General features: G+C 45.4%; 1 protein-coding gene across 3 annotated transcripts in view; it reads left to right on the forward strand.

Moving 5' to 3' along the window:
* The window catches only part of LOC306906044 (transient receptor potential cation channel subfamily M member 4-like), a 104,158-nt gene that overhangs the window by 71,320 nt on the left and 17,291 nt on the right, over positions 1-15,547 (forward strand). For all 3 annotated transcript variants that reach the window (XM_079477111.1, XM_079477110.1, XM_079477112.1), the window contains 2 exons: positions 2,765-2,946; positions 4,130-4,262. In XM_079477111.1, coding sequence (XP_079333237.1) covers positions 2,765-2,946; positions 4,130-4,262 — 315 coding nt within the window. The remainder of the gene's footprint in view (positions 1-2,764; positions 2,947-4,129; positions 4,263-15,547) is intronic.

A 15,547-nucleotide genomic window follows, 5' to 3' on the forward strand; every position in this document is an offset into this window, starting at 1 on the left:
ACCTCGTTGAGGCCCAGCGCGCCCAAAAACGGCTGTATGACCGGCCCGCCCAAACCGGGGAATTCCAGGCAGGGGACCGCATGCTCGTTCTGATCCACACAGCTACATCCAAGTTCCTGGCCTCCTGGAGAGGGCCGTGCACCGTCCTGGAGAAGGTCCGGCCGGTCACCTACCGAGTCAGTCAGCCGGGACGACGGAAGGAGGAGCAGCTCTATCATGTTAACCTGCTGAAAAAGTGGATGGCCCCGCCCCAGCAGATGGCCGCCTTTGCTGAGTCGGAGTCCCCAGTCCTCCGGCAGCTCTCCCCGGATCAAAAAGCCGACCTGACCGCCCTGGTCCGTCAGTTCTCCGACGTCTTCCAGGAAAGTCCCGGGCAGACTCAGACCCGGGTCCCAGAGGCTCGTCGGTTGACTATCGAAGAAGAGATTACACTGATGAAAGAACTGAAGGTGATTGAACCATCACGTAGCCCTTGGTCTAGCCCCATTGTCATGGTCCCAAAACCAGATGGCACCTTACGGTTCTGCAATGACTTCCGACGCCTCAACGAAGTCTCTAAGTTCGACAGCTACCCCATGCCCGAGTGGACGAACTCCTAGAACGGCTAGGCAAAGCACGGTTCATCTCGACGCTGGACCTCACCAAGGGATACTGGCAGGTGCCCCTGTCCCCGGAGTCCAGGGAAAAGGCACCAGTTGTCACCAGTGCTGCACGCACCCGACTTCGGCTGCCCCTTTATCCTGCAAACGGATGCGTCCGACAGGGGGCTAGGAGCGGTTCTGTCGCAGGTGAAAGATGGAGAGGAGCACCCGGTGATAAGCCAGAAGCTCAAACCCGCGGAGACCCAATATGCCACAGTAGAGAAGGAGGCCCTGGCCATAAGGTGGGCAGTCCTGGAGCTCAGGTACTACCTGTTGGGGAGATCATTCACCCTTGTGACTGACCACGCTCCTCTGACGTGGATGGCCAAAGCCAAGGACACCAATGCCAGGGTCACCAGGTGGTTCCTGGCGCTCCAAGACTTCCACTTTACCGTTCGCCATTGAGCCGGGGTCTCCCACGGCAATGCAGATGGGCTGTCGAGGATGTGGTCAGGTTGGGCAGCACGGTCAGGGACACGAACAAACTCCCCAAAACCCCCTAGTCTCCAACATGCCGAGGCGACGTACCAGGTCGACGCTTAGGGGGGGGGAGTGTGACGAGCGGGTCAGTGTGCAATCAGCGTCGCGATGGAAACACCGCAATCAAGCCACAGCGCCTGCCGATCGCTTCCACCTGCACGTCCTTAAGCGGGCTGTATTCAAGCAGAGGCAGAGGAAAACTCGAGGAGCTCGTTCTCCTATCTGAAATTGGCCTAATGCTTGGTTGTTTCTTCTTGCTCCCACAGAGACCAGCGCCTGAAATGATCGGCAGAGACGCACCCCCCTATACACGCACCACGTATAGACGCCCGACCCTTTTTCACACACCGCGGAGAGTCTACCCGACCACGCCCACGCTGGGACTGAAAGCTACTTCCCCAGCGCTCGCACCTCACCTGTCCCAGCACCTATTGTTTAATTTTTCCCCTCCGGGGTACAAACTGTGCATCCCTGTGTCTCTGTTGCTTGTCGCCCGCCACAATACTAACTGTAAAATATTGTCATAGTCCATGCACACTGTATAATATTTTCTCAATATTGTATTCTGTTTTTATTCAAACTATATCTTGCACTTGCTAATTGCACTTCTGGTTAGACCTAAACTACATTTTGTTACACTGTACTTGTATATGTGTAATGTCAATAATGTTTAATCTAATCTAATGTACCACTGTAAAAAAAAACTACTTGTAAATCGCTTTGGATTAAAATTTGTGGCCTAGTAGTTAAAGCGTTGGGCTTCTGGTCGGAAGGTTGCCGGTTTGAATCTCAATGCTAGCAGGTCATGACTGAAGTGCCCTTGGGCAAGGCACCTTATCCCTGATTGCTCTGCAGTAATGTGGCACTGTAAAAAACTACTTGTAAGTCGCTTTGGATAAAAGCGTCTGCCAAATGAATAAATGTAAATGTAAAATTATTGTTGATAAGCAAACCTGTACCTCCTCCTCTTCCAGTTGGGCGGAGAGAGTGAGAGAAGTAGTTAGTGGAGAGAGCAGCGGATGTGGCTGAGTCCTCAGGATGAATCCATGTCTTAGAGAGACCTTAGATGTGAATGTGACTTGCTAGCAAAAGATTGGATAAAGTCCGTCTTGTTCGCAGCTGACTGGCAGTTCCAGAGACCCACAGAGAGTCAGAGGTGTGGAAGTGGATGCACGAATGCTACGGGCGTGAGAGTGAACACGACGTGCCTTGCTTTTTGTGGTGGAGTACAGGAACAAACTGGAAACACATGGTGTTAGTATACAATTAAATAAAAACAAAAGGTATGTTAAATATATGATGTGCCTTGCCAGTGAATCTGCTCTGTGGAGTCGCAAAGGTAGACTCTCGTGTCGCCAGTCTTTACTCTCGTGTCGGTCTTTACTCTCGTGTCGGTCTTTACTTTAGTACTAGACTATAAGTCGATAGCAAAAATATTACTAGAATCACATTTTTAGGAATTAGTATCTAGTGGAATAGTTACTAGTAACTAAAAAAGATGTAATATTTGCCTAAAAATAGATACCAGCTAAATTAAATAATTAAATGCTTAAAGGGTTTTCCATAGTCTTTGACCTATTCATCCTGTTCATCTGCCTGTTAGGATGTAATGTTTTTCTCTTGTTTTGTGTCTGTCTCTACAGCTATACCTTCTCTAAGGTTCAGGAACGCAGTGACATATACTGGAAGTTTCAGCGCTATAATCTTATAGTGGAATATCATTCTCGTCCAACTCTCGCTCCACCCTTCATCATCCTGTCCCACATCAATCTCTTCATCAAGAGACACATCCGCAAAGTGGCTTCTACCAAAATCCACCATTTTGGTAAAGTTTAAAAAGTCAGATGATATTTGCATCCAGGTGTATATAGAAATATGTGAATAGGTGTTGGGATGGTTGGATAGGACAATTTTGAGGATTTTTTATTATGTAAGATTGGCAGCAGTGATGTTACCGAGAAAGAAGAAAGATTAGTGATAATTGATGTCAGCAGCGTTTTAGACCTGTGTGCCATTCCCTCTATGCAGTCCTGAGCCCCAATGAAGGCCAGGGGCTGAGAAGTGTCATTTGTAGGTCATAGGGCAGACATCTCTTAGACCAGATGTTAATGTTGAACAAATTGTATCACATGTTCTTTGGGTAAATGACAGGAGGCTATAGGGTTAATGTAGAATTTTTTTATTACATGGTTCTTGGGCAAAAGTATAGGTTGTGACCAGTAGCGGTTCTACATTGAATTGCACCCCGGGCGAGACCACCTTTGAGGTGGTGTGTGATTGACTTTAGCCCACTAATTGAATTTGCGTCATGAGAGGGGCTTCTGCCGCTCGCTATGTCATAATTACAGCCCTACTATAGCAAGCTCCTGATTGGTTAACGCGGCGCGAATTTTCACCAAAGTTCAGATTTTTCAGCTCTCGCGAATCACGTGAACGCTCAATTCGCGCCGCCTCACTCGCGCGAATCGCACCGCAAGTAGGTCATCGCGTCTTTGCATTGACTTAACATGTAAATCACTCGCGCTTAACGCTTCATTCGCGTTCGGTGTGAACACCCAGAGTTGAACTATCCCTTGCGTGCGCCCCTCCCCTTTCCCCTTCACACACATGGCACCTTCTCAGCATGCAGGGGCGCCAATTCTCCACACAATGAATGAATGATAGATAATAGAAAATCGCTTTGCGGCGGCCCAGAGTTTTTTTGCCGGTGCCGCCCCCATGTGACATGAAAAAATGCCACCCCGGGCGACTGCCGGTTCACCCGTGCCTAAAACCGCTACTGGTTGTGACAGAAAGACACTTGGCACAATCTTACAACTTGTCATATGTGCTAGTTGCACAAGATGGCAGTGGTGAGCTTTTTGACACCAAGTTCGGCAAACTAATTTCCGGTCATCAAGTTATTTTGGCTTAGCAATGTAAAGATAAATCTATTTTTGTAGTTCCATTATATACTAAGAAATGTTTACACTGATGGAAAGTTTGTGCATTTATTTTCCTTTGAACAGCTCTGGACATAAAGGGTAAAGCTGCTAACAAGTTGGTAAAATGGGAGACTATGCAGAAGGAGAACTTCCTGTCTGCTGAGAGTAAAAAACTAAGAGGGACCGACACTGAAAGACTGAAGCGCTTGAATACTAAGTGAGTAAATTACCAAATGCTATCTTGAAGGCACAATATGTAAGGCTGTTATAATAAAATATCTAAAAGCTGGGGAATAGCGTAGCACAGAATCTGTGGCCCTGTCCAAAGGCAATATGTTGGGCCTCTTCACACTACATATTACATATTGTTTTTCAAATAATACTCTACAGCTATACATATAGCCCTCACTGCGAATTGGTATATATTTAAAGGTAACTTGTTATATTTATTTATAATACATCACTGAATCTCATTTGTGTCTGAATTTTGCTGTACTTAAATATAAATAGATCACCTCAGGATTCCCTTAAACATGAATTGACAGTTTAACTATATTTAATTTAAAGTGTGTTTCAAAATCAGAGACATGCAATGTAGTCCAAATCATCAGCTTTATTTAAGTCTTCTTGCACACACAAGGAATTTTCAGTGTCTTGAATGTGTGTACTAGAGGCTTCCAACACCAATGACAAGACCCTTTTTTATAAAGATTTGCAGTGTAAAATTATTATACAAATGTGCATATATAAAATAAAGATTATTGTAATAACAACACATGAAACATTGTACAGGGTACAATATTGTTGAATTTACATATTTACTGATGGTATGTACACTTGTGCAAATAGATAATGTTGTGTGGTTATGTAAATGTAGAAATAAATGTACATGTAAGGCATTATAATGTTCACTATAGGAGTAGTAAGTGGAATATTGCTCTTGAGGAGCAGTTAAGGTGATACTTCACCCAAAAATGAAAATTCTGTAGTGTAGTATATACAAGAATAAAAAGATGCGTCTTTAGTTTAGACTTAAACTGACAGTGTGTCTGCCTCCCAGACAGTGCAGGGAAGACTGTTCCAATCAGTCCCGAGAAGCGAAGGTAGACCTGTTGTTGAAGAAGAAGAGATCTGAGGTCAATGCAGCGATGTGTCTGGTTATATAAGCCATAAGCCCCCTTTGGCCACATAGGTCCGTGCAGCTTCGCTGCCATTGGTTTAAAGTTTTACTTTTCACAAACCAATGGCCGTGCAGTTTCACCTTGTATTGGAAAAAGCTTCAGTCATCTGAGGAAAAGGAGTTTTCCCACAGACGAGTGAAGTATCGATATGGAACAAACAGTTATGGGGCACCATGAACTACAACGCCAGAAATCTCAGTTGCTAACATTCTTCTAAATATCTTTCTTTGTGTAAACGGAACTACTTCAGGTTGATTAATTCATGACAGAATTTAAGTTTTCGGGTGTAGTATCCCCTTAAAGGCAAGTGGTTCATCAGATTTATGCATTTTCATTCAAAGAAATCCTACAAACTACTGTATGTTGTAGAAATTATGTTTAGGCATTTTTTCATCTTGACTAACAATTAAAAAAATCTTTAAAAGATGTTTCCATATATTGATAATAAATAAATTCTTAGAGAATTTGGGTCAAGTTGACTTCAAATGTCACCCAAATAATGCTGCAATTGCTCAAAAAATCTAGTTAAGTTTACATGATAAATATTCTAAATTAGTCATTAAAATAAATGTTATTTGTAGCCCCTAAAGAATCACTGTCATACTTTTGGTCCCATTCGACCCCCTCAGACAGTCCTGACTTGATCAGAATTATTCCACAACAAAATTATTCTGAATACAATATGCCTCTGCCAATATGATTTAAAATCCCTAAAGAGACCATTGATTTGCACTGTTACTTACATGGCACAGATTAATAATTCCGGGATGGTCAACAAAATTCATGATCCTGAGAAATCTGAATGTGACCAAAACAAAAATATGTAAAGTTATATAGCAGACAGTAGCGTTCTCACGGTACCATAAACATATCTAACGATCTGCGGTGCATTCCTAATGGAATATAACTCCCTCCGAAGGATCCTTCGGGAAGGTGGCACCATACAAAAGGTCACTTAGTCCAAATATAGAGAAAATTATGATGTTTTTCTTTCTCCTTTTGCAAAGTGAATTTTAAATGGACATTTGTGTTTTCCCTTCACATCAAGAGCTTTACTCTTCGAAGAGAGTAGGGCATAAGGATGATCACTTCGGAATGGAACGCAGAGAAAGATTTCTGTGCACACGCAGTTAGTGTACGACAGCCAGTTGGGTTACTATGTTGCATATAGATCCGTTTTTCCGCAATTATCAATGTAAGTGTATACACTGACAAAAAAGGTACAGTTGTGTTCAAAATAATTAGTTTCCACTCGGGCAGGTATCGAGGCACGTCTTGTTGACGACGGACGTCTCCCTGCTTGGCTGGGGTGCTGTGTGAAACCGGCATGTAGTGGCGGGTCATTGGACGGGGCCTCGGTCGCAGTGGCATCACAATTGCCTAATTTCTTCCCCTGCTCCGCTCAGTATTTTTGGATAATGTTTGATTAGCATCTGTTATCAAGACTCGGCCTGTGAGTTTGTGGTTGGCTGCCCAGTCAAACTTTTCAGTAGTTTATTGTGTGAAAATTTGACTTTTGGATAGCAGCGAACTCAACAAAACATTACTTAAAACAAATTGCATTGACCTGGAAGAGAAGCTCTCCATCTTACCGTGGAGAGAAGCTCAAGAGCAGGAAAAGCGGATTGTTATGCCCACTTTTGCAAACCAGATATTGTGTTGTTTTTGTACTTGGAGCGTGGGTTCTATCTGAGTTTGTTGTAGTTTTATAATTCTGTAACTATAACCTAGAGTAATATGGAGTTCGGGCCAATTGTAAATATTTTCAAAGTTTTGCTTAATCTGCACTTTATAGGAACCCGATCTGCTTCATCCTTGCATCACAAACCTCACTCGTCGTGGCCACGCTCTTACATCTGAGCAAATTATTTTTTATGGCGCTATGTTTCTTTGCTAATGGTAGCTTTCTATATAACACCCGGGGATGCAGAACACATTAGCTAGGCAACTGTATGCAGAGCGGTAAGAAAAGTTGGCAGGTGAATGTTGTACATGTTGTTGTATTAAGTGCATTGATTGCACCCATATTCCCATCAATCGCTCCTTCCCAAAATGAGGCCGATTATGTCAATCGGAAGTCCATCCACAGCATTAATGTGGATTAATATATACATATATATACAAAATAAAAATATTTATATATATATAGAGAGAGAGATATTCACATTTTGACGGTATCAACAAAATGAATATAAAAGTGATTGACAATTAAACTTACGCATTGACACGTAAAGCAATTTACTCCCACGCCGACTCTCTTTCTTTTGCTGCTGCGGCTGTGTTGCTCTTCTTTCTAAAAATGTGCTCATTTTCGCTGTACGCTTGTAACAGTACCTCCAATTCGACTGGCGAGAAATAAACGGAGCGATTTTTGACACGTGCCATTGTCACGGAACAGGTAGTGAAGAACCCAAGCGCAGGCAGCAATAAGGGGTAACACGGATTTTAATGAAAAAACAAAAACCCACGAGGGGGTAAAATCCAGGGGATAACAAAGACAGCAAAAAACAAGAATGAAAACTCACAGAGGGTAACAAGAACAGGATACTACCGCTGGGACACAGCGTAGGGATAGAGCAAACAGTTTCCACGAGGTACAAGATTTACAAGAACAGGCAACATATACAACCAACGAGCCACAAGACAATAAACAAATGGGTATATATATAGGGAAACTAACAAAGGAGATAACGATGGGCAGGTATGGGTAATAAGACACAAGAGGAAAGCTATACTAGAAACGAGAGGGGCGGGGCCAAATGACGAGACAGGAGAGAACGCATATTATGTTCTGATTGACAATAATATGTTTCTCTCCACATAAAACACGTGGATCTGTCATGACTCTGCCCCTAGACCAGAAAATCAAGACAAGAGAAGGCAGAATCATGACAGAATCCCCCCCCTTAATGAACGACTCCTGGCGTTCACCAAGGGAGCAACTAACAAGACAAGACAGACTGGGTAACAGACATAAACCAACAAAACATTGTAAACATGACTAGGGGCATACAAGAAATAATAACAAAAGGGTTCGGGTGAGACAATAAAAATAACAAACAAGGGAGGGGGGGTGGAGGCAAAGAGTGACTAGGGGGCAGTCCAAAAGGGAATGGATGGGGTGGAACAGTCTTAGGGGGAGTCATAGAGGCTCTAGGAGTCCCCTGCTGTGACACCGGCTGAAAGGCCGGCTGGGGCTGAGACGCCGGCTGGAAGGCCGGCTGGAAGGCCGGCTGGGGCTGAGACGCCGGCTGGAAGGCCGGCTGGAAGGCCGGCTGGAAGGCCGGTTGGAAGGCCGGCTGAGACACCGGCTGGAAGGCCGGGTGGAAGGCCGGCTGAGACACCGACTGGAAGGCCGGCAGGAAGGCCGGCTGAGGCTGAGACGCCAGCTGAAAGGCCACCGGGACCACCGGACTTGACGGGACCACCGGGACCACCGGACTTGACGGGACCACCGGGACCACCGGACTTGACGGGACCACCGGGACCACCGGACTTGACGGGACCACCGGGACCACCGGACTTGACGGGACCACCGGGACCACCGGACTTGACGGGACCACCAGGATTGACGGGACCACCGGGCTCGACGGGACCACCCTTCGAGCCGCCCTCCGAGCCGCCCTCCGTTGCCTCTTCTTCAGCCGAGCCCCCCGCCTGGAGGCCGGCTGCAGGAATGAAGAGAATGGGATGAGCGGCTCGGGATTGGAGGTCTCAAACGAGGACCCCCAGGATTCCCGTCTCCCTCGCTTGCCAGTGAGACTGGGCGGTTGTGGAGAGGCCGCAGAGGTTGGGGAGTGGTGCGTGGCGATGCCCACATTCCTGATCTGCAGAGGACCACTCTCTGGTATCGCAACCAGCGGAGATGAGTCAAAGGAGTTCGATGAGGTCGTGGACCACGAACGACCTGTGGCGGCATCCCACACAGCGTCGAAGTCCAACGGCCTCATCGCCCTCATCTCCGATCGAGAGAGTGGCTCTCTGAGACCGGTGTTAAACAGCACCGCCAGCTCCTCCTCCCCGAAGACGCCCTGTCCTGCGATGTCCAGGAACCTCTCCACATAATCATCCACAGTCTCACTTCCCTGGCGAAGGCTGCAGAGGCGGCGGGCCAAGCTAGACCGGCCAGTGTCCATGCTGCTGCTGGGTTCAGTCTTGGCGCTCGTTGGTTCTGTCACGGAACAGGTAGTGAAGAACCCAAGCGCAGGCAGCAATACGGGGTAAAACAGGGTTTAATAAATAATAAAGTAAAACAGAAAACAAAAACCCACGAGGGGGTAAAATACAGGGGACAACAAAGACAGTGACAACTGGACGAGAAACTCACGGCGGGTAACCAACAGGACGCTAACGTTGGGACACAGCGTAGGGACAAATCCACAGAGCATATAGTTACCACAAAGTACGACACAAACGAGCCACAAGACAATAAACAAATGGGTATATATATAGGGAAACTAACAAAGGAGATAACGATGGGCAGGTATGGGTAATAAGACACAAGAGGAAAGCTATACTAGAAACGAGAGGGGCGGGGCCAAATGACGAGACAGGAGAGAACGCATATTATGTTCTGATTGACAATAATATGTTTCTCTCCACATAAAACATGTGGATCTGTCATGACTCTGCCCCTAGACCAGAAAATCAAGACAAGAGAAGGCAGAATCATGACAGCCATTGCCACGGTGAATCGGGCTCAATTGATGCTGGCTTTTTAAAGCAGCAGTGCACGCTTGTGAACTTACTGAGTTTTCTGTTTCAGAATAGCTGATTTCAATAGTTTCACTCTGAGTAGCAGATCACAGAGTTCACATTTTAACTTTGTTGGTTGTAGCTCCTTATTGAAACGGGCCCCTGATTCCCAGATGTGACAGATTAGTTGTGTTATTATGTTTAAATTATTTTGTTATTTGTATAGTTATTCTTTTGCACTTGGCAAACACAGCAAAATGTGGAGAGTACTATGCCATTAGGTGAGTGGACAGGGCCAAATAGCGAATTAACAAAAAAAAGAATGGTTGGATAAATCAAACAATATATCGTCAGGAATTGTTTTTAAATTTTCAAGCTTAAATTGGGGTCCTGGCATAGCATTATCATCTAACCCAATGTACTGTATAAATTGACTGAGGTAAATTTACTGATTTATGTTTTCATGTTTAAATAAAACATATTTTGCAGAAGGCATCACATTTTGGTGGCAGATTGGTTTACTAGACAAATAACAGCTTGATTATGCAATGCTAGTGTTGATAGGTAAGCCTTTGTTAATTTTTCTTTATCCATGATTTCCAATGGCTTTTTAGTGTAAACCATTAGCCCAAATTACGCAAAATAATCCCATCTACACCCCTGACTGTGCCTGTGACATTGTTTCTTCCTCAAACGAAGTTATTCTGAATGGATGTAACGTTTTGTGCATTACTGTGCAAAATGGTCCTTTTGAGCAATGCTCGGCATTAACCCTTGTCTAGGACAAGTGAATGTTTTGTATGAGCAAGTGAGATGGAATTTTACTTACCCCACCAGACATAAAAAAGTGCAGCATAAAAATCTGTCTATGCTAAGAATAATAAGAATAGGTGCATTACACAGAGCTGGGTGTTTGTATCGTTTGTCCTAGTTGTGCTTGTACACACAAGTGTGACAAGTGGTTGTGCTTGTTTGTGTGTGACAATCAACGGTGCAGCGCATTGAGTCCAAATAACTAGATGCGGACACGGAATCCTGTTATTAAACAATGTCATCTGGCTATTCTGCGTGTCTGAGTGAATGAGGTACACAGTTTAACATACTACACGGGTGATGACTGACAATTTGTCTGCGTCTGCACTCTTTGAGGATATAAACAGATAAACTTCCTCTCCAGAGTTGCTCTGAGAGTTTATTTTATGAGCATTTTACTGTTCGAGTACAGGTATCGTCAAGCACACTAAAACTCAAGCATCTTCCTGACGACCAGTCAAAATAAAAGTCCCATTACCTGAATACTCAGACAAAAAAATACCGTAGTATTTGCTAAAGGAAATTGAAGTACCCCTGTAGTAAATTGCTAAACTGTAAACACTGTAGTATACTAAAGTGAGGTTCAAAAATACTACAGTATCTAGGAATTTTATTGCAGTTTACTATAGTAAATATCAGTATACTACAGTAGTTAATGTGGACAGCTATACCTATATTGTATAGTAAATAAATAAACACATAAAAGTATGAGAATGTAGGTTAACAAAAAAGAATATGGCTCTTATTATCCATCTGTGTGTAACATTAATGTCATTTGTCAGTTACCTCCCAGCAAACAGTTTTTGGTTCCCAGAACATTCTGGGAACGTTAGCTCGTGGTTCCTAGAACGTTCCCAGAACAGATATTCTAACGTAGCCTGTTGGTTTTCCAGGAAAGTTTTCTTGACGTTAATAGAACGTTCCCTGTAGGTTAGGGGAACGTTCCCCTACCTTTGTACTAACGTTAGGAGAACGTTCCCCTAACGTTATCCTAACGTTACGATAACGTTCTCCTAGCCATGGTATGATGAATGAAATTAGTCTAAAATCACGTGTTATAGATTGATATAGATTTGTTGCTCAGAGAACAAAAACTGGGGTTAAATAAATCAAAAATTTATTAAGGCTACAAATATAAAAGCTACAATTATTTAAAATACAGAAGCAATATCTTCACTTCAGCATCATCTGAAAACAAAAGAAAAAGGAAATGAGTGAGACGGATCTTAAACACTGTAGTTGAAATTAATCATTATTATGTGAAATAGTTATTAATTGCTTTTATATCCAGTGACTGATGTTGATCCTTAATATGCCTGCAATTGTTGTGGAAAAATTTATCTTGTAGTTTCAAAAAATTGCTCAAACAAAGAAGGTCCAGGTGTCAAAGAGTAAACTTTATTTGTTCGAATCAAACAAAGTGAGATCTTCCCAAAGCATCTGAAAATACAATGTTTTCAAGCCTATAGTTATAGTAAAACTTGTGCAGGGGGGTTTGTCTGTTCACCAATCAGGTAAGTTCCCGTTATCTCTTATTTTTGATGACCAATAACTCTGTTTCTGCCACCAATAAATTCCAGGCAACAGGACACGTTTTTAATTGTGGAATCTTGGTTGGCACATAGACAAATAATAATGTGCCCATATTTGAACACTTTTCCGGTTCTTTTCCGGCAAAACGACTTGGTGAACTCATAATGCATCTCTGACCCTATGCAATAACTCATGAGTTGTCCTTTAGCATACGACAGGGTTTTATTAAAACTGTCCTCATGTTTTGATATAGTAATGTTTTTTAGCGCATCAATGAGACCATAAGTTAAATTTAATTAAATTTGTCTTCAAGAATGTGTCAGGGGTACATGCAGGTGCTCTATGTAAAAAGTGTTTTCTGCATGTCATTCTCTAAACTTTATTTGAACCTTAGACCTTACAGACATCACTGGACTTTATATTACTGTAAAACGTTGAAGAGTATTCTTAAACATGTTACATAATTATTAATGGTATACTGATTTTAACATTAAACATTTGCATTAAATCATTTTGAATTAAATGTGGTTAAATATGGTACCTCTAACAACTCTAATAAGTAATATTCTATTCTATTATTCCTATGAATACTTCTTAATGTGAACCGAAGTGATACGTAGATTAATATTCGAATGCATGCATAAATGAAGATATAGAAAATACTACTTGTGGTTAACTATTCTTAATGTGAATGCTTAGATATTAAAGAAAATACTCAATACAATTCATTTACAGTCAAGGCATTTAGCAGAGGCTTTTCCTACTCAAAGCAACAGTAAAACATGGAAAACAATACAATTATTTGGCAATTATATAAAGAGTTCTATACAAATGAAAGAACATGCAGTACAATGTGTTTTACTAAAAACATTAACAAATATTTTCTAAACCCATTGATCCATCTTATAAAAAGTATTTAAAAACGTCTCGGTTACGTATGTAACCTCTCTTCACTGATGGAGGGAACAAGACGTTGTGTCGAAGCCGACAGATGGGGTTCGCCCTTGAGAACCAGTCATCTCTGACTATTTTGAAAAGGCCAATTAAATTTGGCGAATGAAATTTGCATGCCGGGCTCCGCCCCCGGAAATCCGGGTATAAAAGGGGAGCCGGCGTGCTCATTCATTCACCTTTTGTGCTGAGGAGCCTGAAAGCATCTCGTGACTGCTGCAGCGGACGGCTATTGTCGTGGCAAGAAGGACACAACGTCTTGTTCCCTCCATCAGGGAACAGAGGTTACATACGTAACCGAGACGTTCCCTTTCTGTCGGTCTCTCGACGTTGTGTCGAAGCCGACAGATGGGGTTCCTATTGAAAACGCCACGGCAATAGCCGCGTCACAATCTCCAGCGAAGCGACGTTGGCCAGCCTAGGCGAGTCAGACGTAGCGCTCTCGCGAGATTGTAACCTTCCAGTAGGTAGACAGGGGGACCCAGAGCTTTCAGAAAAGGTGGGTAGCCCCTGCCCTCTGTCAACTCAGACGGCCCCAATGGCGAGAGCCGTCCGGCCATAGGACCACTGGGTAAGCGCTATTCCCTCAAGGGGGAGGTGCGCTACGGAGACCACTTCCCACCCTCGGGGGGAATACAGTGGAGAAACAGCATGGTCTTACCGGTAGGGAAGAACTCATGGGAGGTATGTGCGAGAATCCGCAGGGTGGATGCCCACCCGGGGAAGGTCACGGGTTCCGGGGGGAACAACTCATGACGGAATCTCAGACGGAACCACCCTGCCGGGGGGTTACCACGTCTGGAGCACTGAGGTCGGTTAGAGTCACACGTAGATAACTCAACTTGTGCCCGCAAAAGGTGGCAGGCTGCTCCGCCCAGCCCGCTGCCTTGAGTGCTTAGTGATGGATTGAATGCCTATTCTTCGCCTGAGGGGAAAGAAGGGAGGCAGATGATTGCGCACTGACCCACCTAAAGAGGTGGGGTGGCGCTCGTCGCAGGCGTACGCCCTGCCGGCCGCTGGTCTCACCTGGTGTTATCCTGCAAGACTCGAGCTGACACCGGATCCACGCGGAGGTTGTAGAACCTCGCGAAGGTGTGGGGCGTAGCCCAACCCGCAGCTCTGCATATGTCTGCCAGAGAGGCGCCCCGAGCCAGTGCCCACGAGGAGGCAACACCCCTGGTGGAGTGTGCCCTCACTGCCAGCGGGCACGGGCAATCTTGAGATCGGTACGCAGTCGTGACGGCGTCCACGATCCAGTGCGCCAGCCTCTGTTTGGAGACAGCTTTCCCCTTCTGCTGACCTCCAAAACAAGCAAAGAGCTGCTCAGAGCCTCTGAAGCTCTGCGTGCGGTCCACGTAGAGGCGCAAGGCGCGTACTGGACACAACACGGACGGGGTTGGGTCTTCCTCCCCGGTGGGGAGCGCCTGCAAGGTCACCACCTGGTCCCGGAAGGGAGTGGTGGGGACCTTGGGCACGTAGCCGGGCCGAGGTCTCAGGATCACGTGAGAATCACCGGGCCCGAAATTTAGGCACTCTGTGGACACGGAAAATGCTTGCAGATCCCCCACCCTCTTGATGGAGGCGAGCGCCGTCAGGAGAGCCGTCTTCATCGTGAGATGAGAAAGATCGGTCTCTCCGAGGGGCTCGAAGGGAGGCCTCTGAAGGCCCGCCAGGACCACATTGAGGTCCCAAGAGGGTACGGAGCGCGGTTGAGGTGGGTTAAACCTCCTCGCGCCCCTGAGGAACCTGATGATCAGGTCATGCTGCCCTAGAGGTTTTCCAGCAACTGGTTCGTGATGAGCGGCGATAGCGGCTACATACACTTTCAGCGTGGACGGAGAGAGCTTACTCTCCAACCTCTCCTGCAGGAAGGACATCACGTGCCTGACCGAGCAAATCCGTGGGTCTTCTCTGCGAGAAGAACACCAAGACGAGAAGAGGCGCCACTTGAAGGCGTACAGCCGCCTCGTGGCAGGTGCCCTAGCCTGAGTGATGGTCTCCACCACCGCGGGGGGTAGACCACTCAGGATCTCCTCGTCCCATCCAGGAGCCAGACGTGGAGGTTCCAGAGGTCTGGTCTCGGGTGCCGCAACATGCCCTTCCCCTGCGAGAGAAGGTCCTTCGTCAGGGGAATTGGCCAGGGGGGAGTTGTCGTCAGGAGCATTAGCTCCGAGAACCAAGTCCGGTTGGGCCAGTACGGCGCAACTAGTACCACTTGATGCTCCTCTTCCCTGACCTTGCACAGGACCTGTGCAATGAGGCTCACTGGGGGGAAGGCGTACTTCCACTTGTCCCGTGGCCAGCTGTGCGCTAGGGCATCCGTGCCGAG

Source organism: Barbatula barbatula, assembly GCF_947034865.1.
Source record: "Barbatula barbatula genome assembly, chromosome: 16".
Classification (NCBI taxonomy): Eukaryota; Metazoa; Chordata; class Actinopteri; order Cypriniformes; family Nemacheilidae; genus Barbatula; species Barbatula barbatula.